General features: G+C 45.1%; 1 protein-coding gene across 2 annotated transcripts; it reads left to right on the top strand.

The window, feature by feature from the left end:
- Positions 1 to 77: 77 nt before the first annotated feature.
- Positions 78 to 26,293, top strand: Urb2 (URB2 ribosome biogenesis homolog). 2 transcript variants are annotated; one of them, XM_028767722.1, is made up of 10 exons: positions 78 to 124; positions 2,076 to 2,214; positions 3,700 to 3,876; positions 6,235 to 9,562; positions 13,210 to 13,376; positions 15,819 to 15,929; positions 17,381 to 17,623; positions 19,575 to 19,662; positions 22,762 to 22,901; positions 24,879 to 26,293. In XM_028767722.1, the coding sequence occupies exons 2-10, from the start codon at positions 2,089 to 2,091 to the stop codon at positions 25,074 to 25,076; spliced, it is 4,578 nt and encodes a 1,525-aa protein (XP_028623555.1). In that variant the 5' UTR covers positions 78 to 124; positions 2,076 to 2,088; the 3' UTR covers positions 25,077 to 26,293. The 2 variants fall into 2 exon arrangements, with proteins under 2 accessions (XP_028623555.1, XP_028623554.1); XM_028767721.1 differs by having other exon boundaries at positions 92 to 285.

Here is a 26,293-nt window from a genome sequence, read left to right as displayed (position 1 = left end):
CAGGGCGCGCTCGGCGCTCCTCTAGCGATGTCTGCGTGACGCCCCTCCCCGCCCCGAGCCGTTGGCGTCAACGTCTGCCGGAAGCGCCTCCCTCACGTGTGGCTCGCGGCGGTGGAGGTCCCAGGTGAGCGGACCGTGGAGGAGTTGGGTGTTTGCGCCGCCGAGACGCCGGTTTGGCGGATCCGGACAAGCAGCCCCAACTGGAGGGAACCCGGCTGGAGAGACGGGATCCGTGGGAGTCCTGCCCGAGGGAGTTCCCGTTATCTAGGGGAGCCCCAAACTGAGGTATGCTTCCTGAGGGAACCCTCCTTGAGGTTCTGAAGGCGTTACCCCGATCTGAAGCCGCTCCACTTGGGAGAACCCTGATCTGAGGGAGCCCCACTCGAGAGCGAGCACCCCGATCTCCTGCAGGGAGCTCAGACCCGAGGGAGCCCCGATCCGGGTAGTAGGATCTGAAGGTATCAGTCTAGAACAACCTCCTCCTCCTCCTCCTTCTGAAACTTTTATTCGTACGAGTGTCTTGCCTCTGCATGTCTCTGTACACCCGCAGAGGTTAGAAGAGGGCCTTAGGTCGAGGACTGGAGAGACAGGCGGTTGGCTGTGAGCCAGGATGTAGGGGATGGGCCTCGAACCTGGGATGTCTGGAAACGCAGTAAGGAATCCTAACCACGGAGTCTATACTTTCCAGCCCTTAGAACACTGGTTCTCAACCTTCCTAATCCCGCGACCCTCTAGTACAGTTCACGCGGTGGTGGTGACACGCCCCCCTCCGCCGCCGTTAAGTGATCTCGCTGCCACTTTACAATCGTCCTACTGTTGAGAAGCATCGTGTGAGTACCCGGTACGCAGTCCTGTGGGGGCCTGACCCACAGGGTGAAAACCCCTGCCCTCCACCCCTCCGAAGAAATTTGAGGGCGAGGACGGGAAGACCTGCGCCCCAGTTCCGAGGGCACGTAGTAAGCTTTCCAAAGTGTGCGGTGTCTTGCCTTGACAAGAATGTTTTATCCTTTTTTTTTGTTTGTTTGAGCCAATTTGTTGACCTTAGTGGAAAACAACTTGATGACTTTTAAAAGCGTAAAAGGTTTGGCTGGGTTTCATAGCACTTGTAGGTCGTTAATGTATGCTTTCCTTTGTTACTTGGGACTTTATTATATTATCACAGCTTTTTTTTAAAGATTGCATTTTTTTTTTTTTGTCCAATGTAGCTCTGTGTGTGTGACAAGTTACTGTTATAGTAGAAATAAGAGCGTATTTATTGAAATTTATGCCTGACTTCTTTCTTTCTCTGTTTCCTTCTTTCATCTGACATACATGAAGGATCCTGGGGAGAAGATGCAGAATCCCCTGGAAATTGACTTAGATAGTTGTGGGTGCTAGGAACTGAACTCGGGCTCAAGCAGGAGTAACAAGTGTTCTTTACTGCTGAGCCGTTTCCTCGGCCACAGCACCTGATTTCTTTTTCACCTCAAGAAGCGTTATTTTCTTCAAGTATACTGTATTACTTGCTTTTTTGCTTATTTAGTAGCGCTATTCCTGATACACAGCACATTTTAGAAGCTATGTGCTAAAACATCTCTTTTGATCTTAAATAATGTATGGCAACTGTCATCCTGTGAGTAGTTTACACACTTAGATTTTTCCTCATTGAATTTCTATATTCTCTAAGTGTGATGTGTTATCACAGCAGGAGTTTTTATCATCTATTGTTTACCTGCTTTTGCTGAAAGCCAGTTTCAAATGAACTAAATATGTATTTGACACAACATTTTACCATGTCTCCTTGCCTGGCCTCTGCTATCTAATTGTACCGGTCAGGTATCTAGTGAGCGGTTGGAGAGGTGGCTCAAAGTTACGAGCACTGCTGCTCTTCGAGAGGACCTGGGCTCAGTTCCAGCACCTACAGCTCACAACTGTCTAGTCCCAAAGAGTCTAATGCCCACTTGTGACCTCGGGCTCCTGTGTGCATATACTCAGGCTGATACACATAAAAAAATTTTTTTTAAAGATACTGTTCATTTTCTGATGTCTGTTCAGTTCAGCCTTATTATAATACTGTCTTTCCTTTGTGATTGTAGAAGACGTGTAGCAATGGCTGCTGTTTACTCTGGTATTTCCTTTAAACTTAAAAGCAAGACAACTTCCTGGGAAGATAAACTAAAATTAGCTCACTTTGCTTGGATTTCCCATCAGTGCTTTCTACCAAATAAAGAACAAGTAAGTTTAATGTAAAACTGTAAAAGTATAATTATTTTATTATCTAAAATAATTATATGTACCACTTGGATATTGACATTTATTTAAAAGATTAGAAAATACATGTGGAGAAAACTTCACTGGAAGTAATGTCAGTGAAGAAGCAGTAGGAGCTTTCGGTTTGCTGGGCGGAAGGTTGAGAAGTCGGGAAGAGTCTACGTGTGAGGGCAAGCTAGAAACAGTGGGAGCCAGTTATCACTTTGTTCTCCTGGGACTGCTTACGCTGCTGTGGCTAAAAAGTATGCAATGTAGCTGTGGTAGGGTGACAAGCTCGTGGCATTGGGTGACGTACATCCCAGTGCTGGTTTAAAGGAGGCACAGGAGATATATCAAACTTATAATTATGAGAAAAGTGATGAGGTGTGGTTTGCAGAACAGTTAGTGTGTCTGCCAGTGTCCACGCCTGCTACATGTTTGCATCATCTTCACAGCTTGTAGTTCCCTGGTCAGCACTACACAACATGAGACAAAACGGTAATCCTGGTAGGCTTGATCAGGACCCCAGCTCGTCATGCCATCCACAGTTCTGGAGAGCAGAGCTGAGTAAGTGTCATAGTGTTGGCCAAACATGCCTGAAGCCCTGGGTTTCTTCTTCTTATCATCATCATCATCACCATCACTCTCACACACATAAGGCACACACACAAGCACTCACACACACAGCCCTGCGAGCTGAAGCATCACCTTTTCTCAGTGTTTTGTGCTTGAGAAGACATTGTTGCAGTAATGGAAACTGCATGTGTTCGAAGCCCTTCTTCTCTCATAAACACTTGTCTGTCCGTCCGTTTGCCTTGTTTGTGTCTCCTGGATGAGGAAGCCGTAGAAGTTACATGTCTTGGGAAAATCAGCACACACGTTCAAATATTCTGATTCTCATTCCTTTTTTTTTTCTTTAATTATCCCTCACTGCCGTTTGATTTGCACATGCAATCCCTTCTGTGGTCATTGTGGGTATTTATGTGTTTCTCTTAGAAAAGGCCATTGAATAATGTTAATTTCACTGAAACTTGTCTTTGAGGCCAGATGAAGACATCGTTGTTTTTCCTTAATAAACATTTCAAGATCTCAAAACATATTATGTAACATTAACACAAGTAAGGATTTAAAAGAATACTTGGACTGTACATCTCAGGCTGCCATTGAATTGAGGTGTTTAGGTCTCAGCTTCCGAGTACTGATGTCAATAGCATATGTAACCATATTAGCCTATTTGTTTCTAATAGGATCTTGCTATGTTGCCCAGTCTCATCTTGAACTTAGAGACTGAAGTGCTCCTCCTGCAGTGTTTCACCCTCAGTGGTACCCGATACTACAGATATATTTTAAGGAAATTGTTTTTGTTTTTCATGCAATAGAATTTGGTCATGACTGGGTGTCCCTTTAATGCTGACAATCTTTCTCTCATGTAAAAACTTAATTTACATAGTATGTTTTCTACAAATCCAGGTTTTACTTGATTGGGCAAGACAGTCATTGGTTTCATTTTATAAGAAAAAGCTTGAACTGCAGGAAGATATTGTTGAAAGGCTCTGGGTCTATGTAGATAACATTCTACATAGCAAGAAACTGCAGAGTCTCCTTAAGAGTGGGAAGACTATAAATCTTCAGATTTCCCTTGTCAAGGTAAATAAATAATGGTCTCTTCTGTTGACTTGTGTTATGTACGTCTTTGTTAATTTCTTGTTACTGCCTAAACTTGTTTTAGAAAATTATGTGACTATGTGGGAGATTTCAGGGAAGAAAAGGAAGTAGAAATAGTAACCCCCTCAATGACACCCCCCCAAAGAAAATACCTTTTTTTTTTTTTTGAAACAGGGTCTCTATCTAGGTCCCTGGATGTCCTGGAAGTTTCTACATAGACCAGGCTGGCCTTGAACGCATAGAGATCTTCATGTCTCTGCCACCTAGGATTAGAAGCATGAGCCGCCATGCCTGGCCTATGAACTAGTTTTTATTACCATCTGCTCTCAACTCCTGTTCTTCTTCTTTGTATACCCATGGCTGGGAATATTGATGTGTATCAGAGCCAGTTTGATTACTGTTTAACTGGAAGAGGTAGCTACTGTATTATAGCTACACTGACACATGCACAGACACAGACACTTGTAATTTTCTGGAGGGAGATAGAAGACCAAAATGGGTAGGAATTACCTCAAGGATTTTTGACTAAAATCAGAAAAGTCTGAGCTTCATTGTCAAAACAATATTTTCAGATGCCATGATAATTGGTCTTACCATTAAAATCCAGTACCAGTGAGCATTTAGTCCTCATGGCAGGCTCAAAGGGCATAAGGATATAACTGTTCAGCACATGAATAGTAAGTGGCAGTGCTGGGATTTGAGCCTAGATGTGCCTGTTTGCTGAGCTGTTCAGCCAGAGCCTCGCAGAACAGAGTGGAACAGAACAGAGAACAGAGAAGTAGAGAAGGTGCCGCCAGTAATCCCTAAGACCACACCCTTTACCGTGACACTCTTAAATCATGGGTCCTTCTGAGCGCTTCTTAAGGCAAGGCTAGAAGATTGAGTAGCTCTATTTTTAAGAAAAGTTTTAAAATAAATGTATATTTATAGTTATATAAAATATTACTAAAGGACACAAATACAATTTGAACACAAGTTATGCTTTAGCGTCTAAGTATGGGAAAGATTTTTAATTGATTATTTATATGATAAAATATCTGGAGGCTTGGGCTGGAGAGATGGCTCAGAGGTTAAGAGCACTGACTGCTCTTCCAAAGGTCCTGAGTTCAATTCCCAGCAACCACATGGTGGCTCACAACCATCTGTAATGAGATCCGGTGCCCTCTTCTGGTGTGTCTGAAGACAGCTATAGTGTACTCACATACATAAAATAAATAAATCTTTAAAAAAAAAAAATATCTGGAGGCCACTGGAGATATGTTGACACCTTAGGATTCAGCACATTTGCTGAACTTTTAAAAAAACAAGCTAGTACTTAACTTGAGTGGAAACAATGGTTGTTTCATGCAGTCGCTAATAGCTTAGCACCTCAAGCAGTTTTGATTCTTAGGTTTCTATAAGGCTGGGAGCAAGTTACTGGCCTAACAGTAAGTAAATTTTGGGATCTGCCTACGTTTGTGTCTAAATTTGGAATTTTGAAAGATGAAAGCAGTGTGTGTATTATATGATGAAAAGGCTCCTTTATCGTAGGCTGGCATCAACTAGCTAGATGATTGAGGGGTGACCTGGAAATTCTGACCATCTTGCCTGTGGGTCTTGAGTGCTGAGATTACAGACATGTACAACCACACTCAGTTTATGTAGTGCTGGGGATTGAACACAGAGCTTCATACATGTTAGGCAAGCACTCTACCAATGAGTTACATCTCTAGCCCTGCTTTGGTGTTTTTAATAGGAAAATTTGACTACTGTGTGTGTGTGTGTATGTATGTATATCTCCATCCATCCATCCATCCATCCATCCACAGGGTCATGACTCAAGTGCTACCTGGTGATTCCTAGATAAAGATTTAGGCTCTAAACCTTTCTTTCTCCTGGGTCGCCTCATCCAGCCTTGATATGAGGGTTTGTGCCTACTATTTATTATTACATCTTGTTATGCCGTGTTCAGTTGATATCCCTGGGAGGCCTGCTCTTTTCTGAAGGGAAAGGGAGGGGCTGTGGATCTAGGGGGTAAGGGAGGTGGAGATGGGGGAGGAACTGGGAGAGAGGAGGCTGTAGTTGGGATATATTGTATGTGAGAAGAATAAAAACAAGAAAATTGACTACTGACTTAAGGTTTGCAAAGCCCAGCCTTTTGGAATTGGATGGCAAATTTAGAAAGACACTAAATCTTTTAGGGTTGATACTGACAGGAGATGGGTGTGTCAAGTTCACGTTAGAAGTAGAAAAATCTGGGTATTCCTCATCAAAATGTGGCAGAGGAATGATTGTTTCATACTTTCTGAGTAGGTGTGGCTTTGGGTAGTCATGAGGTTTTTTTCCTTTCTTAATATTCAGATCATAAATGAGAGAATAGAAGAGTTCTCACTTTCGGGATCCCAGAGGAATATCTGTGCCATCCTGAGTTGCTGCCAGGGCATCCTCTCAGCACCTGCCCTTGCTGTCATCTATACTGCCAAACCAGAGCTTCTTGTGGCTTTGCTGAGCCATCTCTGCTGGTCAGCCTGCAGACAACCGGAAGGAGCCATGACAGCCAAGCTATTTGAGGTCGTTCAGCTGGCTCTTGACCATTACCTCAGACTTCAGCAACAACAGGCCAACCCTAGGCGTGTCTTTGGAGAGATGACCAGCCACCTCTTCCAGCCCTGCCTAGTCCTGAGACACTTGCTCTTGGGGGGCACATGGACACAGGCTAGTCAGGGTCAGCTTTGGCAGGTTCTGAGCCGCGATCTCAGGAATAAGATTGATGCTGTTCTTCGAAGTGGTGTTTTTCGACATGACTTACTCTCGTCCTATAAAGAGGAGCTCTTGGAACAGCACCAAGAGAGCACGAAGATGGGGGTCCTGAAGAGTCTTCTCACTCCAATGGAAACTGTGATTACAAGACTGCTGGGGCCTGACTATGTCAAAGCAGACCTCCATGCTGTGGTTGTGGCCAGCTCAGTATCTTTGTTGTATAGACTCTTTCTGGAATCATACCTTAGGGAAGAAAACCAGTTTCTCTGTTTTCAGGTTCTCCCCAGGTTGTTTGGCTGCTTGCAGATTTCGCACCTGCAGGAGGGGCAGATGGAAGCCTTGACCCTATCAGATTGGACCACGGAGCTTCTGGCTGTAGAGCAGCTGCTAAACTCAGTGGCCACCAGTAACATCTACAATGTGGCTGCTGACAGGATTAGGCATGCGGAGACACAGTTCCACTTCTACCGCCGTGTGGCCGAGCTGCTGATCAACCATTCACAAGCATCTGTGCCAGCTTGGTTTCGCTGCCTCAAGATTTTGATATCTCTGAATCATTTGATTTTAGAGCCAGACCTGGATGACCTGTTGTCTTCGGCTTGGATTGATGCAGAAGTAACAGAATTTCGAGCCAAAAAAGCCCAGGAGGTACTTATTACCACGGTCTTCCAGACATATGCCAAGCTCCGACAGGTGCCCCAATTATTTCAGGAGATTTTGGGGGTGATCTGCCGCCCAGCTGCTGAGGCGCTGCGGCAGCCCTTGCTTGCCTCGGGCCTCTCTATGGCTCTCTGTGCATGTCTTTTGGAGCTGCCACTGAGTCAGATCCTGGATACATGGTCCCTTGTGCTAGATAAGTTCCAGTCTTTAGTCATGCCCTGTTTGCAGAGTGATACTGACATGGCTTTAAAGGCAGTGTCACTGAGCTCTCTGCTACACTGCATCATGTTCAACATGCAGAGTCTGGACAATAACATGCCTCTGCCCATCATCAGACGCACACAGTGCACAATGGAGCGGATGCTGAAAGAGCTTGTGAAGCCCCTTCTGGGCCTTCTCCTGGACCTCTGGAGTCCAGAGCCCGAGCCATGGCAGCAGAAGGTGAGTGACTCTGCACTCTTACTTGCTTACACCTGGGCTCAGGTGGATACTACCCTCAGTTTGCACTGTAGCCAGTACTATTCTCTGTCAGTCTTCCTAGCCAGGACTGCTCTGGATAGCTCAAACCTCCCTTTGTTGCTGCCAGGTGTGGAAACAGAGCTTTGGAAGAAGGTGGAAAAGTGTGTAGCCCAGTCCAGGTCTCTCAGTAGGTACTGCTTAGAACAGCTGTACCTTCAGAAGGTGAAAAAGACTTTAATGCGGACTAATTCCCAGTCCAAAGAAGCCCTTCAAACCCTGAGGTTTGACACTGCCCACATTCTTGATTCTGGCAGAGACTGTTTAAGTCAGAAGACAGTAGCTGCCTGGGATAAGCAGGTGTCAACAATGAATGAGTCCACATATCCTGTCGCACACTGGCACTTAATTGTCTCAAACCTCACAGTTTTAATCCCCTACCTTTGTTTGAATGATGTGAGATATGTGGCCACTGTCTTGTTAAGAACTTTACCAGCAAGTAAAGCCCAGGGAAGCTTGACACAAGGTGAGCCACATGTCACGCTTGAGAAGATATCCACAGCTCTCCTTCACAGCCCTCTCTTTCCAGAGATGCAGTCCCTCTATTCTGCCTTCCTGACGTGTATCATTGCAAAATGTTCCAGCATTCTGTGTTCTGGTGCTCATAGTGATTTGAGCGTTATTAGTCAGCAGCTCCCCTGGCTTTTTGGAAAGGACTACCACACAGTTGTGGCTCACTGGGAAACCAAATTGGCAAAAGTTGGACCTGAAGGTGTAGAACCAAGAGGAGAAATTGCCCAGAATTTTCTATCCATGGTCAAGAGTGGTTTTCCAATTAAGCTGAATGAAGAGCAGCTACAAGGGCTCTTGGAGCTCTTAGAAGTCATCTCTGCCCTTCGCCTGGACAGCCTCGCGCCTTCTTACCACGTGCATTTGTTTTTCCTGATATTCTCCATGGCTGTCTCCACGTTAGGGCATTGCTCTTGCCCACTAGCCCTCCAGTTCTTGGTGAAGTGCTACCGGCTCCTCAGTGGTCTGCAGAGAGGAAGGAATGCCCGCTCTGTATTCAGGGTTATGTATGTTAGTGACGTCTTTGAGGTTGTGCTGACCTCACTGTTGAAAGTCAGTGCTGAGTTTCAAGTTAGGGAGGATGACCCTGCTTGGCTGCAGCTTCTTCAAGTGTCAGGAGTGTTCTTAGAACAGCTAATGCAAATGCTTATCCAAGTCAAGCAGAGCTTGGTGCTCAATTTTGGGAAAATCACTGCCTTCCTCTCAAGGTACAGTAAGGACACTTCCAGCAAAGAATTGAAAATCCAGAACCTTCGGGGCAGGCAACTGCTTCTGGTGGCTCTAACCAAATTGTGTCAGAGTTTGGGGCCTTGTGTTAAGGAGCGGAAGCAGCTACTGGAGGCCCCAGCAGCACTACCTGAATTGCTGCAGCAAGCCATGATGCAGATGGGTGCCATGCTGCAGCTCTGCTTAGTGTCTGGGACTGCAGGCCGACGCCTGCCTCCAGTCCTCCTCTCAGCTGTCCCCACACTTTTAGAAGTAGACCTGAGCCAGCACCTCAGGGAAGGACAGCCCAAAATTGCTCAAGTGGTGGATACAGACAAAACAGTGCTGTCTCATGTGGCACTTTACCAGAACATCTACACTCAGTTGCTGGAGGAGTTGCCAGCTCTGTCGGGGAGTGCTCAGTCTTTCCAGGCAGCACTGCGATTCCTAACCTTGTTCCTTTTGGCCCCAGAGCTCCATTCCAAGGAGAGCTCTGTCTTCACTTCCATCTTTTATTCTGTGCGGAAAGTTCTTACAGGTAAGGTGGGCTTTTTGATGTTTTAAAATTTATGTGTCTGGATATTTTGCATGCATATGTGTCTGTGTATCAAGTGTATGCCTGGTGCCCTCAAGCCAGAGGATGGTTTCAGATCCTCTGGAACTGAAGTTACTGATGGTGGTGAGCTGCCATGTGGGTGCTGGGAATCAAACCTGGGTCCTCTGTTCTTAACCACTGAGACATCTCATTAGCCCTGAAAAGGCAGGTTTTTTTCTGAGCTGATTTTGTGCTGCAGAGGCTTAAGTCAGTGGGACTCCATGACCAAGTTACCATGCTTCATGTCTTATGATTCACATGCCTCTATCTCTTCAGCATATCCTACTGGCGTGTAGCACCACAACTGGGTGGGCCTCCCCTTGAACAGCTTCAGAAAGAACCCCATGAGAAAGCTTGCCCCCAAAGCATGCATTTCCTCTTCTGTATTGGAACATGTAAGCCGTCACCTTTCTAGCTTTCCCTTCCGTATGTCCGCTCATGTTTTAGGGATTATTTTGTGCACATTTATGCTGTTTGTTTGAAGCAGGGTCTTACTTTGTCATAGCTGACCTGGAACTCATTATGCGGACCTGGCTCGTCTCGAACTCCACACCCAGATTTTTTTTTTTAATCGTGTATATGTGTGGGTTTGTGTGTGAGTCTGTGCACATGTGAGTACAGGTACCTGTAGAGTCCAGAAGAGGGGTTGCTGATTCTCTAGCGCTAGAGTTACACATTGGTAAGCTGCTGAACATGGATGCTGGAAACTTAATTTGGGTCTTCTGTCTGAACGTTATGTGACCTTAACCATTGAGCCATCTCATCAGCCCCCATTCATGGCTTTGAGTTCTTGTTTTTGGTTTTAATTTGCTCTGGCCACAGATGACTCATACAGATCATCTCACTTGGGAAACTCCTGTCTCAGGTCTGTAGTGGTATAGAAGATTAACTTGGAAAATTATGGAACCTCTGCCTTCCTCAGCACCCCAATGCAGTGTGTGATCAGTAGTGTGTGTGTGTGTGTGTGTGTGTGTGTGTGTGTGTGTGTGTGCACGCGCGCGCGCATGTGCATGTAGTTAAATAGACTGACCTGGTGTCATCTATGTTAATGAGGTATCATCCTTTGAGGCCAGCTAAGATCTCAGACACAGACTAGTGAGAGAGCTCATGTCTTCCTGCACAAAACTGACACCTGAAAAATCTTATGTAGCCATTCAAATAGTTATAAAGATTATTTAGAAACATCTGAAATATTAATACTAAACAAATACAGTAAAATAATTCTTTTTGCCAAGACATGGTGGCGCATGCCTTTAATCCCAGTACCACAGAGACAGAGGTAGGAGGACTTCTATAAATTTGAAGCTAGCACGGTCTGCATAGCAATTTCCAAGCCAAGGGTACATAATGAGACCTTTTCTCAAAATCCAAACATAAATAAAATCTTTAAAGTGTGTGTATGTTTGTGTGTATGTGTGTATGAAATGGTTACTCCCTAAAGCAGGCAAGGGTGAGTCAGGCTGATGTCCTGCATCTCGTCAGCAGCTTGTGTCTGTCACGGCAGCAGAGGCTTTCCTCTTAGTTTTGGGGCTTGCTGAGGGGCTAGAGTAGGAGTTAGGTTGTCTTTTGAGGGCTAGGGGGCAAGAGTGCGTGCAGAGTCGAGAATGTGCTCAGTTGATTCCGGTAGAGAAGCTACGGCAGGGTGAGATGTTAGCAAGTGAAGCCCCCTGGGCTGCCTGGGCTGCTACCAGATGCGGTGTATGGACTGAATAGTGTTGCTGTTGTTTTCCTGTCAGTGACCTTTCTGTCTAGGATTCAAGAGTGGATGAACTGAAAAAAACCCCCGACTCTTGATGATCTTTTTTTGTTTAATAACTCAGGGATTGGTGCGTCCCTTATACTGGAACTAACACTGAATCTTTGTTAAACCTTGTGACAGCATTCCAGGTGAGTGTCTTAGGATGGCAGCTGGCATCCGAAGCTGTGGCTTCTGTCAACTTGTTAAACAGAACTTCTGCATCCTCTTTCCCTACCTCTGGTGAGATGAGGCAGTTCTCTCAACCTTACTTTTATATCTCTGGGCCTGTGGTACCTCAGACCTCTGGGACAGAGCCTTAGCTACAGTGAGTCCAGCATGTTCACACATCTGAACCGTTAGAATGTCGGGTGATGTGCTGGAATAGTAAGCAGTCTGGAAGACATACCAAGTGAGGTGAGGCCCAAGGCACTGGGGAAGAAAGGGAACATGAAGGTCGCTTTGAAGAACTGGAAGGTAGCAACACAATGACGGGGTGGCGGTGCCCCTGCCCTCCAGTGCTGCTAAGGGGGCAGTTCATAAACAGGAACTTTTATGAAGAGTGCTTTCAGCCAATAACTAGATTGCCATAGTGGAGCTGGGGAAGCCAGTGCTTTGGAGCTGCCCTTTTATATAGGACTAGCCCTGTCCTGGCTGATTTGGGTTTCATTTAACACACATCTAGAGATTGCAGAGGAAAGAATATGGGATACAAAACCCAGCCTGAGTGTGGGACTGGGGCTAGAGGGCACATGTAAGCCAAGTGTAAGTGGCCGTGAAGTCAGGCTAAGCAAGTATGGGTGGGTGGTCAGCCCTCCTGGAAAGGCTCTTGTATAGGTTCTGTGTCCATTTATTTGCCAGTGACATGCACCTTCGCTGATGTGTTCATTGTGTAGAAGGGGCTGAAAGAGGCTGTAAATCTAGGTCTAACAGGTTGTAGGAGACATGAGCCTATGACTTTATCAGTCAGAGCCCCTGATTCTGCCCTCTGTAAATAACAGATTGAGAGGTAGAAGGCGTTCTTGTGTGTGGCAGTCTGAGACACATGGAAGGACACACAGGTCAGTGTTGAAGGGCCTCCAGAAGGTCCTGGAGGGTTCCAGAAAACACCTTTGGGATCTGGTAGACAGTCAGTGTCAGGAATGTCAAGGCTCTTATCTTTTTCAACATTCTTGGGTGACCCGAACTAGTAGGGTGACCTGAATGTGGGTCTTGAGTGGGAAGACCAGGGATGAGAAATAAAGAAGACAAAAGCAATAGCTGGGGTCAGGAGGTCATGCATAAGTTAGTGACTTACACCAAAGACGTTCATTAAGGAGTACAGCATCATCTATGCTATTTGTGGGGTGGACGTGGCTGGCCAAGTCCAGGAGAGAGCTAAGTTAGACAGTGTTGGCAAAGAGAATATGGGATGCCTCAGACACAGTTGCATTAGGACTGATAACAACAGTCCAGGGGAAGAGCTGGGTCTCCAGAAGCTGCAGCTTTGACTCTTGAGGCATTGGCTCCAGCTCTATACTAGCCCTGCCAAGTCCACAACTGGACAAGGGTACAGAACTTAAAGTTCACTTTGTCCTTTTATCGGGGGCTTTAAGAAAGTCTAGGGTTGGTTTGGCTCCCCACATCTGGGTATTTAAAAATATCCCACTTCTGTACCATTAATGATTGTATAGGGAAGAGAAGGTAGTCCATAGCTAACTCGAGCATATATTCACTCCGACGTTTTCACCAGGACCCGCTTTTGTGCTGTTGCACCATTTACTCATGTCATTAATGTTGCATGGTGTAGTCCTGTGGCAACAGATCACTAGCGCTCACAGTCAGAGTGTAACAGTGTTGGCTTCTTTTCCTGCAGGTCCATGTCAGCAGGTACCTGCTCCAGCCACTCGGGATACTGAGCCTCACTTGGGAGCCCTGCTCACCCAAATGTTGGAGGCTGGGACAACAGAACACTTTGGGATGGTACTGAAGTCTATTCTTCAGGGGCTGGATGTCACTCAGGCATGGAAGTCAGATCTACAGGTGGGTATCTATCTTCTGTCACAGTCCTGGAATGGTGGTTATTCCTGGTGAAAGAAAGGATTGTTTGAAACTTTGTGTCACTTCTAAAAAAAAAAACAAAACAAAGTTGGCTGACAGAGAGGAGGCAGAGCAGGAGCTAGCTTCCACTGAAGAGTTCTTATCCTTCAAAGGAGAATTTCTTCAGAATTATAAATGTGTGTTCTTATTACGTGAGATGTGAAATCTATATAAGGACCATATATAAAAGTCTGTAAGTTCATTTCATCTACTATAGTCTTCTGGAAACATTATTAAAAAGAGTTAGAATGAAGGTTAAGAGAGATACTTGTGAGAAACTAAGACACATGTGAGAACATGGCTGTGGGCTCCTCACAGAGTTGCTCCCACGTGCTTTTTTGAAAGGTACTGGATATGGTCAGACAGCTGTAGACCAGAACTGAAGGATCACTTGGTGGGGGGTGCTGTACGTGTGTGTGTACACCCGTACATTTTGAGTATATAGCTTAGTTGGTAGAGTATCTGTATTACATTCATGAGGCCTTGGGTTCAAACCCCAACACTGACAAAAACAAAAACAAAAAGAAAAGAAAAAGAGAAAAGAAAAGAAAAAGAAGAAGCATTTGAGCATTTGAGCTCTCAGTTCATAAGCCCAGTGTCCATGTAGAATGCCTTAGACAACTCATGAGCCAGGATGATCGTGGGTACTGTCTGGTCAGATACTCCCAGTGGCACTTGAGGAAAAAAGCCTCCATAGAATGGTCTAGGCTATTGGCTGCTTCTCTTCCTTTTTTTTTCCTGAGCTTGCCATTGCAGCCCAGTCCTGAATTTATAATCTCCTGCCTCAACCTCTCAAGTACTGTACACATAGTAATACAAGTGTACAAGTAATACACACTATTACTATCCAGCCTCATTAGTGTCTTCTTTACTCCTGGTCCCTGACAACACCTGGGGTTGGGTTTCTGATCTGGATTAGAGGAGAGTTGGAGGGTCATTGAGTTCTGGCGAGGGGCACAGGAACAGTTCAGACCCTTGCCTATGAGCATGAGGACCTGAGGACCTCACCATCCCCACCAGTTGCCTGCCACACTTGCCTGTCTCTGGAACTTAATTGTATATCTTTTTGGCACAATTGGGGCCCAGCTTTGAGAAGGATGCTGGGTCTCTGGGCTTCCATTTCAGCAAGTGATTTGGGGAAGAAAATAACCCCCAAGTTTTTATTAAACCAGTTAGTTAGAGAAGACGTCATAGACAAGGGAAACTTGAAGTGAGTATTGAAGAATTGACGGGACAGTGTGTGTACATGGGCTAGTGGTGTGTGTCTGTTGGGGCAGAGGGTGTACAGGGAGAGGACACCAAGCCACAGTGGGTGGATTCATCTTGTAGATATGCAGGAAACTGCCAACAGTCAGATTTGCAGGTTTGTGCGGTCAAGAGAGACAGGGAAGAGTGCATAGGACAGAAATCGGGATCTGGCTGGGGCTGTGTGACTTCACAGTCTTAGGGGAGAAAGAGGCCTTTGTAACACTGAGAAGCAGAACGTGAGGCCAGGCCTTTGTGACACACTTAGTAAAAATATGTCCCAGCCTGCCTGTCCTCTGGCTTAGAGGAGCTGCCTGCCATCACAGCACCTCATCCAGTATTTCCTCTAAACCTTGCCTTAGGTAGTTTTGTTTTTTAATTTCTAACACTTTCCTTTATGTGTATGGGTGTTTTACCTGCATGTGTATCTGTGGACTTTGTGCATGCGTTGTGCCTACAGAGACCAGCAAATAAAATACCCTGGGACTAAAGTCAGACAGTCGTAAGTCACAAGGTGGGTACTGGAAATCAAACCCAGGTCCTCTGGAAGACTAGCCAGTACTCTTAACCACTAATCGCTCTAGCCCCCTTATGTAATTCTTTTTTGTTTGTTTGTTTGTTTTGTTTGTTTGTTTGTTTGTCCTCAAGACAGGGTTTCTCTGTATAACACAGCCTTGGCTGTCCTGGAACTCGCTCTGTAGACCAGGCTGGCCTTGAAATCACAGATCCACCTGTCTCTGCCTCCTGGGTGCTGGGATTGGAGATGTGCACCACCATTACCGAGTTCTTGTGTAGTTCCTGATGAGTGAAGTAGTAGTGTCCTGTGTGACCAGCATTTTGGCAAAATGGTGTCTATGATTAGGCTAGTCTTTGAACCTCACGGAACTTGGTGTCCTGGACCAGTTTTGCTCTGTGACTAGTTTAGTTCCCCAGAGACCCTCGTTTTGCTTGAGTTTAGCTCATCATCATTGCTTTCTGTCTGTGCACAAATGTAAAAGATTTAAAACTCAACCCTGACCAGGCCTTGTCCCTGTTCCTGAGCCCAATAACACGTCAGTACCAGTAAAAGGCTCTCCTCTCCTATGGTGTTCTCCCAGGGGATTGGCTATTTCAGTGCTAAACTTTGCCTTTTTGTTTCAGGTTGTTTTGTGTGCCATTAGACTACTCAACCTGCTACTCAAATGTCCACTCAATGGAGAAAAGGCGAGTTTGCTATGGCGTTCGTGCCCCCAGATAGTCACGGCTCTAATGGTGAGTGGCTGCTTGAGATGTACCCTCCAGCTTGTCTGTCATTTCCTCTTCTGTATGACAGCTAGTGGCTTGGGCTCTGTCATCTCTGGTTCTGGGGGTTTTCTTGAAGGTGGCCATGAACAGGTAACCCATCTGTGCTTTCTGTGTGCTGTAGACACTGTTAGTCAGTAGCAGCCTGGATAAGAAGTGATGAGAGGGTCGGGCACTGAGAATTCAGACAGCGAGCGATGAAACTGATGGCAAGGACAAGGCGAGGCTACTGTGGGCTATAGACTCAGGTGGAGGAGAGGCCTGGGGCGATCCCCACAAAGTTCTGTGGTCAGTTAAGGACACGGGATCACGACGGGACCATGTGTGTGAGGCATGTGATTCAGTAAAGGGATACTCTTATTTAGTTTGAGTAGTAATGTTGTGACAGGTTACGGTTGCTTCCTACCCAAGTGTTGACTTTTCATCTGGCAGTGACTTGGTTTCATTTTATACGACATTGGGTCTTGACCATTGAGGTTGGTCTTAGTGTTTGCACCCTCCATGGATCCTGGCTCAGAGATTCTTACTACAGATATGAAAGGGCAGGGACTGCTGCCCTCCTCACTATCCAGAGTGCAGCTTTTGCTGTCTGAGAGAATTGTTATGGATCAACATGAAAACTAGACTTCCTGTTCCCTTCTGTTTTCTAATTTGCTTCTTTGTCTTTTCCCTAAGAATCTGTAACACCGGAGGCCTGTGCTAAATAAAGCGTGCCGTTCTCCCCCCAGTATGTTTTTGTAGAGCAGACAATGGGAAAGTTAGTTACTGAGTAGGCTGTAGAACGTACTGATGGGTGGCTGTAATGGTGACAGTGTGTCTGTTGGCTACACTGAGATGCACTAGGTTAGAACCCACTTGATGCCTCTCATGTGTGTGGCAGACTGGCTGCAGAGCCATGTTCCCTGCAGAATGATGGGACTTGTAAGAGTCACCCAGAAACCTCCTTCCATATTCATTGTCAAACTGGGAGTCATAGGGATGTTCTGTGGGTGACCCAGGGAAGGCAGAGTTGTCCTTCACCTTGAGTCTATTCTCTTATTTTCTAGGACAGTAACTGAAAATCGTATTAACTAGACCTTTATTATAATAATCACAGGCATTTGGAACTGATTATGTTTTGGGAAAACACTAACAGTGTTTATACTGTGTTGACAGGCAGCTTCCTTGTAAGAAATTGGATGTGTCTGTTCTCTTTAAGAAATGTCTTGTCTAGATACACTGAACAAAAAAAGTGAGGACGGAAGCTGCTAGGTCTTTGGAGGGTTACCCTTGGAGACTTGGATTGCCGATTGGCCACACCACTCCCTTGTAGAGCACAGGCAGACTGCCTCTGTCACCTAGAGCTTTAGTGATTTAGCTTTAGTGATTTAGTGATTCTTTGGAGATCACCTTGACTTTCTTTTCTTTGTCTTGCTTTACAGCTGCAACACCGAGAGGCCTGCCAGGAGCAGCCTGTGGCCCTAGTAGTGGTTGAGCCTATTCTTGAAGTCCTGGCTGTTCTGCTTCGGAAAGGGGAGGAGAGTATCAGCAACCCTCACCATGTCAGCCTGGCCTTTAACATTTTGCTCGCAGTCCCTCTGGAGCACCTGAAGCCACGGGAGTATGGCAGCGTCTTCTTGAAGATGCACAATGTGCTCTTCTCCATCTTGCAGTGCCACTCGAAGGTGAGAGGCAGAGCAGGACAGCTGCTCCTCCATGACATGGGAATGCCAGCTGCTGGTGGAGCAAGAGGCTGGGGGCTGCTCAGTGGAGCCTGCGTGCGTGCGTGCGTGCGTGCGTGCGTGCGTGCGTATTAGGTCCCTGAGTTATCCCTACTACCGCTAAAAATAAAAGCAAACACAAAACTAAGGAAAAGAACTTGGGTCACCAGCCATTTATGGTAAACACCTTTACTCACTGAGTGATCTTCCCAGCAATGCTGGTTTTTAAGAGAAATATTCTATTCCAAAGACTTTTCCAGCTGTCAACTTTGGCCTCACTTCCTATGTCACTACCTTTGACATGAAATATTTTGACTAATTATTAAGGCTGTTAGGTGACTGTAGAAGTGCAGCACAGATCCATCAGCACAAAACCTGGTGCTTTATTCTTCTACTCTGAACAGTGCAGTCCAGTAAATGTTCACTGGTGCCTGCCTGCATTGGCCTCAGACATGATGGCCGTTGAAATGTGGTCTGTGTGACTAGAAATTGCAGGTTTAATTTTGCTCAATTCTAACTAAATTTGCATGAGCTTTTTGCTGTTGGCTGGACACTGGTTGTGTTCCTGACGTGCGGCATAACGAGAGCATGAGGAGCCCAGTGTGGATCCCCAGAGTCCACGTAAAGCTGGACATGGCAGCCTGTGTCTGCCATCCCTGTGTCTGCCATCCCAGTGCTCTTAGGGTGAGAGGTGGAGACAGGCGGATCCCTAGAAGGTTGAGGGTCAGCTAGCCTGGAGAACACAACAACGAACAACAAAACGGTCTTGTCTCAAAAAAAAGGCAGCAGGTTAGGACCCAACACCTGAGGTTGTCCTCTAACTCTCACATGTGTGCTGTGGTCACATACATAACCGTGTACACACAGATACAAGAAGAGAGATTAAAAAGCGTGGTTTTGTCATCTTAGTCTCATTTTTTTTTTAAATGAAGTAAAGTTAGAGTTTATTGAGAAAAGGCTTTGACTGGTGTCGTAGTGAATGTCTGTGATCTCAGCACTTGGCAAAGGCAGGAGTTTGAAGCCAGCCTGGTCTACATATGAGTTTCAGGACAGCCAGGGCTACATAGTGAGTGTCTGTTTCAAAGGAATAAGGAGATTTTTATGAGAGTGAGTGGAGACAGGAGACACTTGACGGAGAAGGGTTTTAGACACATAAGGAAGTTAGGAATAGGCTTTTTAAAAGGATTTTTATGTGTAGGCATGTTCTGCATGTCTGTATGTGTAGGCATGTTCTGCATGTCTGTATGTGTAGGGGTGTTCTGCATGTCTGTATGTGGTAGGCTTGTTCTGCGTGTCTATATGTGCAACTCACACATGTGGTGCTCACGGATGGTAGAAGAGGGCGTCTGATCCACTGGGATGGAGTTGTAGACATGGATGGTTGTGAGTTACTGTGTGGGTTCTGGGAACCAGACCCAGGCCCGCGGCACAAGGACCTGTTCTTGACCACTCAGTTCTTTCACCAGTCCAGGATCAGGCTTGAAACTCTTAAGATAAGTTCCCAGTCTCAGTGTTCAAGGGAAAATCCTTGGCAGGCAGTTTGATCACTGTTAATTGAGATGGTTTGATTCTCATTGTAAGTGAATTTGTATAATCTTTTTTTTTTTTTAAATATCAATAATTTGTGTTTTTAGGGCATATTAGTAACAGTGTAGAGAAAACATAGGTAATAGCAAATTTTAAATCAATGTGCCTACAAATTTTGAAAGGTGTTCAGTGTGGAACCCCTGCTCTCTAAAATGTTTAAACAACAATTAAGGGGCCAGATATGAGCTAGATGCTCGCTCAGTCACTTTAGCAAAAGATACGTGAAGTGTTCGTACTGCACAGTGGGGCGTGTGCCTCTTGCGTGTGTCCTGCCAGGTGGGCAGACGAGAGATGACTGACTCAGGCCTGTGCGCCTTCCTCCCCACAGGTGATGCTGAAGGCCGTCCCGTCCTTCCTGAACTCCTTTAATCGACTGCTGTCTTCAGTTATGCATGAAGGACGGCAGAAAGACAAAGGTAACGCAGAGTAATGGTGGCGTCAGGTGCAGAGACTCAGATCTCTTCATCATGCCGTGTTTCTGGTCATAAATAGTATTGAAACTAAAACCACCAAACTAAGGTGATGTGAGAATTGTTCGGATTATCAAGTGGATGTTCAAGAAAAAAATGTAAAGACTATATTTTGAAAACTATTTATTTTTATTTATGTACAATGTGTTTGTGTGAGCAATGTTAATGCTGGTGGAGACCAGAAGGTGGTATTTGATGCCTTAGAGCTAAAGTTACCCATAGTTTTAAGCCACCTGATAGAGGTGCTAGGAATGGAACTTAGACATCTGGACCTTAACCACTGAGATACCTCTGTAGCCTCTTGTCTTAGTTAGGATTTCTGTTGCTGTGGTAAAACATCATGACCAAAAGCAACTTGGTGGAGGGCAAGGGTTTATTTCAGCTTATAGCTCTCAGACCACACTCAGTCACTGATGGAAGTCAGGGCAGGAATTTATAGGCAGGAACTAAAGGCCATGGGGAATGCTGCTTGCTGGCTTGCTTTCCATGGTTTGCTCAGCCTGCTTTTTTATACAACTCAGGACCACCTGCCCAAGGGTGGTCCTGCCCCTCTGTGGCACGTGTGCCCTCTTGCATGAGTCATTAGTAAAGAACATGAACTCTAGACTTGCCTGCAGGCACGATGACGGAGGCATTTCTTCAGCTGAGGTTCTGTTCCCCATCTCTAATAACTCTAGCTAATGCCAAACTTACAAAAACAGGAAAAGAGCTAAATACAACCCAACCAGGGCATCGCACAAGAAAAGGTTTGTTTGTGTGAGATGGGCTCTCACATGGATGCCTGCCTGGCCCAGAACTCTTTATGTAGACCAGACTGGCCTCCAGCTAACAGCTGCCCTCCTTGCTCAAGATAATTGTTTAAAACTATTTCAGATCATTACATTTTACTGTATCCCAAACTGTGGGTGCATCTGGTGTCTCTGAAACTTCTTTTTCTGGAAAGAAGAGGAGGGGAGAGGAGAGGAGAGGAGAGGATGGCACGATTGACAGATCCCATAGTTATCCTTTGCTCTGACCAACTGTGGACAACTGGTGGCATAGCTAGTAGTCACCACTTCCTGTGCATGGCACAGTGCATGTGTTGACCTAACATTAAAAATTACTGATATTTAGGGCTGGTGATAAGTCTGTTCTCTTTGCTAGCCATCACTGTTTATATGATGACTGTCTGTGTTTTTATTTAGTTAGGTCCTTTAATATCCCAAGATACTATTCTGATAGCAGTTTCTCTTCTGGTCTACCCAGGCAGGCAGGCAGGCAGGCAGCCAAACCCTGGTCTTGCTGTGGCCTGTGGAAGTGCAGTGTGGCCAAATGCTAACTCAAGCTTGTCCCTTATCACATGTTCTGAACGTGCACAGAAGTATGTGCTTCGTGTTGGCCTGGCCCAGTCCTCTCTAATCCTAAGACTGTTCTCTCTACACGTGTGTCTTGACCCACAAGGCTTTAATCGTGTTCTTCTCCTTTTTGGATTCTAGTATACTCTTATTTTTATGCATAAAGTTGGTAGCTGCAGTCATCAGTGCCAGTTACACATGTTGTCTGAAAAGAGAAGCAATAGAGTGTTAGGCCATGAAGCTTATGACTAAACATGTGAAATACCTCCCAAATGTTAACATGATTTTAGAGAAACTACATTGATCTAGAAAACAGCATTTATTTATTATTTATTTATTTATTTATTTATTGACAGGGTTTCTCTGTAACAGCCCTGGATGTCCCAGAATTTGCTTTATAGACCAGGTTGGCCTCAAACTCACAGAGATCCTACTGCTCTTCTCTCCCAAGTGCTAGGATTAAAGGCATTCGCCACCATCCCCAGCTAAACTATAATTATAAAAGATGTCTGCATATTCTAAAAAAAAAGAAAAAGAAAAAAAGCAAACTGGTACTATACATACTAGAAATAAGTTTTATTGGGACTCAATGTATGCATGATGAACTTTGTCTGATTGATATTTAAGAACAAAGTGAAGCCACAGCACAGTCAAAATATAGATTATTCCAACTTCTGAGTTCTGTGCCTTTAATATTAGGCCTGACCCTGAGTAATAACAGTCTACCTTTTTGTTTGTTCTTGGGTTTGTTTGCGTTTTCTAGATTTATAAGTAAAGTTGTAGGTATCACTGTGCTCAGCAAAGCTTGGGTGGTGATGTAGCATGGACCAGAGCTCCCTGCCCGGGCAGTGCAGGCTTGGGGAGCCCAGGGACTAGATGGTCTTACACTGAGTAGTGAGGACGGGCTGGGAGTAACCAGTGACGCTGGGAAGACGGGGTGAGGTGGGGTTGTCTGCTGATGCTATTACATCTCATCTCCATGTGCTGATGAAAAGAAAACCTTACACAGACAGTTTCTGAAGCTAACAGGAAAAGACATCATTTGGAACTCTTAAATCCTCTCAATCACTTCTCTTGATAATTTTCATTTGATCCTGTGGCACTCCATCTCCTTTAAAATAATGATAGCAATCATAGAGTTTTACCCTGAAAGGTATTGATTTCCTAGGTATTAGTTACTTTTTTCCTGGCTGTGATAAAATACTGACAAAGCAGCTTCAGAAAGGAGCTCAGAGTTTGAGGAGATACAGTCCATCATGGGGACAGACGTGTGGGATGTTTGGTCACTTGTGTCTGTAGTCAGGAAGCAGAGAGATGAGTGCTGGTGCTCACTTGCCTTTGCTCCTCCTTCCTTCTTTTCAGCCCAGGACTCCAGACCATAGGGTGATGCCGTCCATGTTCAGGGTGGTCTTTCCTGCTCACTTAATCCTCCCTGGAGACTGCTTCTCACACACTCCCCCAGAGATTTGTGTTAGGACTGTTAAATCCAGTAGGTTGACAATGAAAATCACAGACACCCTAGAAAAACAAATAGACTTGACTATTGTATTTTTACTGTTGTTGTGTTTAGACATGTTTTGCTTTATTTTTATCTACAGAATAAGCTGTTTAGAGTCTGGATAGAGTAGAAAGTTGCAGTCATTTCTGTTTGTGGAGTAGGGCCAGAGGAGACGCTCTCGCCGTTTCACTGCTGATCATTTGCCGTCTGCAGGGAGCGTGGATGACCTGCCAGTGGTCCTTGAGTGTGCACGCCTGGTGGAGAGGATGTATAGCCACATTGCTACTCGAGCTGAGGAGTTGACCACGTTCTCTCCATTCCTGGTGGCCCAGTATGTGACAGAGGTCCAGAAGGTAAACCCAAACTGAACATACTCATCAAGGGTTTTCATTCACGATCTTAGAGCATGCCTTTTACCCAAAACAGCAGTCACAGGCCCTTTCCTGTACATGGTGTGTGTTGGTGTGGGAAGTAATCGTCAGCCTTATGGAATTATGGTCAGGACTGAAGAATGTGTAAGGGTCACTGAAGCCCCTCGCTGAAGTTGCTCAGGACTCCCAGGTCTCTGGTTCCGGTACAGACTTGGACCTGTTTTCCTTTCTCCTGGTTATCTATCTGATAGGCAAGTGAAATATCATCCAGGGCCAAAAAACAAGAGCTCTTATGGATCTAGAGCAAACATCATAGAAAAGAGGGCTGTTTCTGCTGCTCCCAGACCCTCAGAGTAGACCATGGGAGTAGACACACTGAGAGATTTGTTACCAGTGATTTTGTCCAGATTAGTCTGACTTTTGGGCTTGGTGTTTGAATGCTGAATTCGTCATCTAGAGAGTTATTTGTTGCGTTTATTAGTGCACTGTTCTCACTCTTCCATAAGCTGCTGGTGCCCATGGTCAGGCAGCTCAGGACTACACAGGGCATCAGAACTTTACTTTGATTAGTGAGTGCCAGTGTGTCAGAGAGCCGGGTGGATAGAGGGTACATGTGTCTTCATTTGCTTATATTCATATAAACACATTTCATGCCTTCTGTCTGGGAAATAGCCAGTCTAGTGTGCTGGCTTAGTACTGGGGTCTCTTGCATGCATGGTAGCTGGGTCTCTTGGTAGGCACTGTAATGGAGCGTCTGGCTAGAGAAGTCAACGTTTCTGGGGAGGTTTGGTTGAACAGCCTTTCTAGATTACTTCCTTCCCTATTTGAAGTAACTGTGACTGTTGAGTAACTTTCCAGCCCACACCCTTGCTGACATCAGTGTGTGAAGCTTCTTGTCATCCTGACAACTTTGGCTGGGATGGGAGGGGCAGCAATGCTAAGTAAGTGCACGAGAAGATCTGTCTGGTGCTCCTAGGATGGCACGAGGACCTGGAATTTGATTTCCCTATGAGGATTTAGCAGTTTTATCGAAGCTTGATCTTTCCCAAGCATCTGAGTCATTAACATAGATGCTTTTTATGAAAGAAAAGCTTGTACTTTTTAACTGGAGAATAAAATGAGACATAGTAATTTAACTTTGCTGAGGGCCAAAAAGTGAAGTGATAATTGGAATCCTTAACTCATATTATTCTAAGATTTATTTTATGAAATCTTTGGCTTCCTGGCTTCATTATTCATCTCTAATTTAAACCTGCCCATTTTTTTCCGTTTTGTTTTGTTTTGTTTTAATCTTGAAAGTAAAAAGGCTTTGTGAATTCTTTAAGACCATTGCATCCTAGAACCCTTTGGCAGCAGTCTAGGTCTTATCTTTCATTTATTTTTAGATTTAGTAATGAAGAAAATACTCCATATGCATTAGAGACTGCTACTGAGAGCCGTACATTTCCCCAGGCAGCATGTTTGGGTTTAATTAAATGCTTAAGAGCAAAGATAGCCACAGAGATCTCTGCATTCATTCCCTGTCCTTCTGTAGATTGGGTGTTGTGGGAGGACCTGCAAGGGACAGGTAGATGTCCTGGGAAGACCCTGTTGGTCAGGAGATGCTGTAGCCCACAGGCCTGGTTGTTTTATCTGCTTTATGTGGTGAGAGTCCCGATGAAAGCATACAGAGAAGTTTCCACTACTTTGTCTTTTACTTCCAGATCAAGTTTACAACAGTGTCTCCGTATTACTGGCTTGGGATGAGTAGTGATTAATGCTCATCTCATCCAGTGCATTTGAAGCTGCTGGGATATGTTTTTATTCATTGACCATTGAGCCTAATGAGAGAAACTGCTTTTGTCTTAGAAAGTCTTAAGGCCAGGGGTCTGTGACTGGACCAGTTTCATGCTGCTGTCTGAGCTCCAGGGTTTTCAGCATGTTGCCTGGTTTTTTGCTGAGAGCCCTCCTTCCTTCCAGGTAACCTTGTACCCACCTGTGAAGAGCCTGCTTCAGGAGGGAATTTATCTCATCTTGGATCTCTGCATGGAGAGGGATATCCAGTTTCTCCGGGCCTCACTACAGTCGGGAGCACGGGATGTCTTTAAGGACCTGCACAGTGACTACCTCAAGTACCACAAGGCCAAGCATGAAGGAGAGAAAAGATATACGGCCTAGGCCACACCACAGAACCACCTGGGACACCTTGCAGAATATTCATGATTCAGAGCCCTGGAGGGTCTGCAGTTCTCATGCATACTGTCAACAACCATGGGACAGACAGACAGACACACACACACACACACACACACAGTCTGTCTCACTGTGTATCCTTGAAAGAACTCACTATGTAGAATACCAGGTTGGCCTTGAACTCACTGTATGCTGAGTCTAAATGCATGCACCACCTTGCCCACCTTGGGGATTATATATTTTTATAGCTTTTTTTTAAAAAAAAATGCTAAATGTTCTTTGATATTCTGCTCCCCAGCAGGATAAAGATTGAACACAGGCCCTCACACACACTAATCTCACACTTCTGCTGCTCAGCCACACCTGCACGCCTCTAAAATTAAGTGTGGTATAAGAGACCTGGAAAGTAGGACTGGGCTTGTGCACACCTTTAATCCCAGCATTCAGGAGGCAGAGGGAGGCAGATTCTGTGAGCTAGAGGCCAGCAAAGTCCAGGACAGCCACACACAGAAACTCTGTATTTAGAGAGAGAGACAGAGACAGACAGAGACAAACTTGGAAATAGGTCCTGAGATGAATGTAATGGAAAAATTCCTGACCATTATGACTGTGTCTATTGTGGTCCTTTCTTTTCTCTCTCTTCTGTAAACTCTGTAGAACTGGTGTTTTGCTTCTGATACATGGGTCTATAATTAAATCCTGTTTGAATAATTCTGCTCTTTAATAAATCAAGGTACACAGAGACACTTTCCAGCTGCCACCCTGTGCCTTCCCATTGAGAATTCTGGTGGTGCTGGGGGAACAGCCAGGGCTCCAGATAGGACAGGTATGTACCTGTATGTACCTGTTTGGTAGGGAGGTGTTCTAGCCCAGAGACAGGACTCCTGCTTGTTCCCGCTTCAGTTTGAGAAACTGAAAGCTTTTCTTCTCAGTTCAAGTAATAACGTTAACTCTTCTTACTTCCTAAGCAATATATCATAATGGTCTCAGTTATCAAGCCTTTATTATCACTTGGAAATGTCTTGTTTTAGAGTCTTTGTTGTGTATATATAGATTCATATGTGTATATATATCTATATAGATAGATAGATAGACAGTAAATTGATCAAAAATGTGTTTTAAGGTTATTTAATGTTTTCTTTTGTAATGGTTGTCATCTTAATTAAGAGTCAATAAAAATATTTGCTATTTTTTTAATGTTA

The sequence above is a fragment of the Grammomys surdaster genome, unplaced genomic scaffold (genome assembly GCF_004785775.1).
Source record: "Grammomys surdaster isolate TR1022 unplaced genomic scaffold, NIH_TR_1.0 181, whole genome shotgun sequence".
Lineage (NCBI taxonomy): Eukaryota > Metazoa > Chordata > Mammalia > Rodentia > Muridae > Grammomys > Grammomys surdaster.
The sequence above is the reverse complement of the archived record's forward strand: the minus strand, read 5'-3'. Positions and strand labels throughout refer to the sequence as shown.

Bases quoted from the DNA above. Each gene is read 5' to 3' on its own strand.
- Urb2 (XM_028767722.1), top strand. From the start codon at position 2,089: ATGGCTGCTGTTTACTCTGGTATTTCCTTTAAACTTAAAAGCAAGACA. The intron at 13,377-15,818 runs GTGGGTATCTAT...TTTTTGTTTCAG, and splicing joins CATGGAAGTCAGATCTACAG to GTTGTTTTGTGTGCCATTAG. The intron at 15,930-17,380 runs GTGAGTGGCTGC...CTTGCTTTACAG, and splicing joins AGATAGTCACGGCTCTAATG to CTGCAACACCGAGAGGCCTG.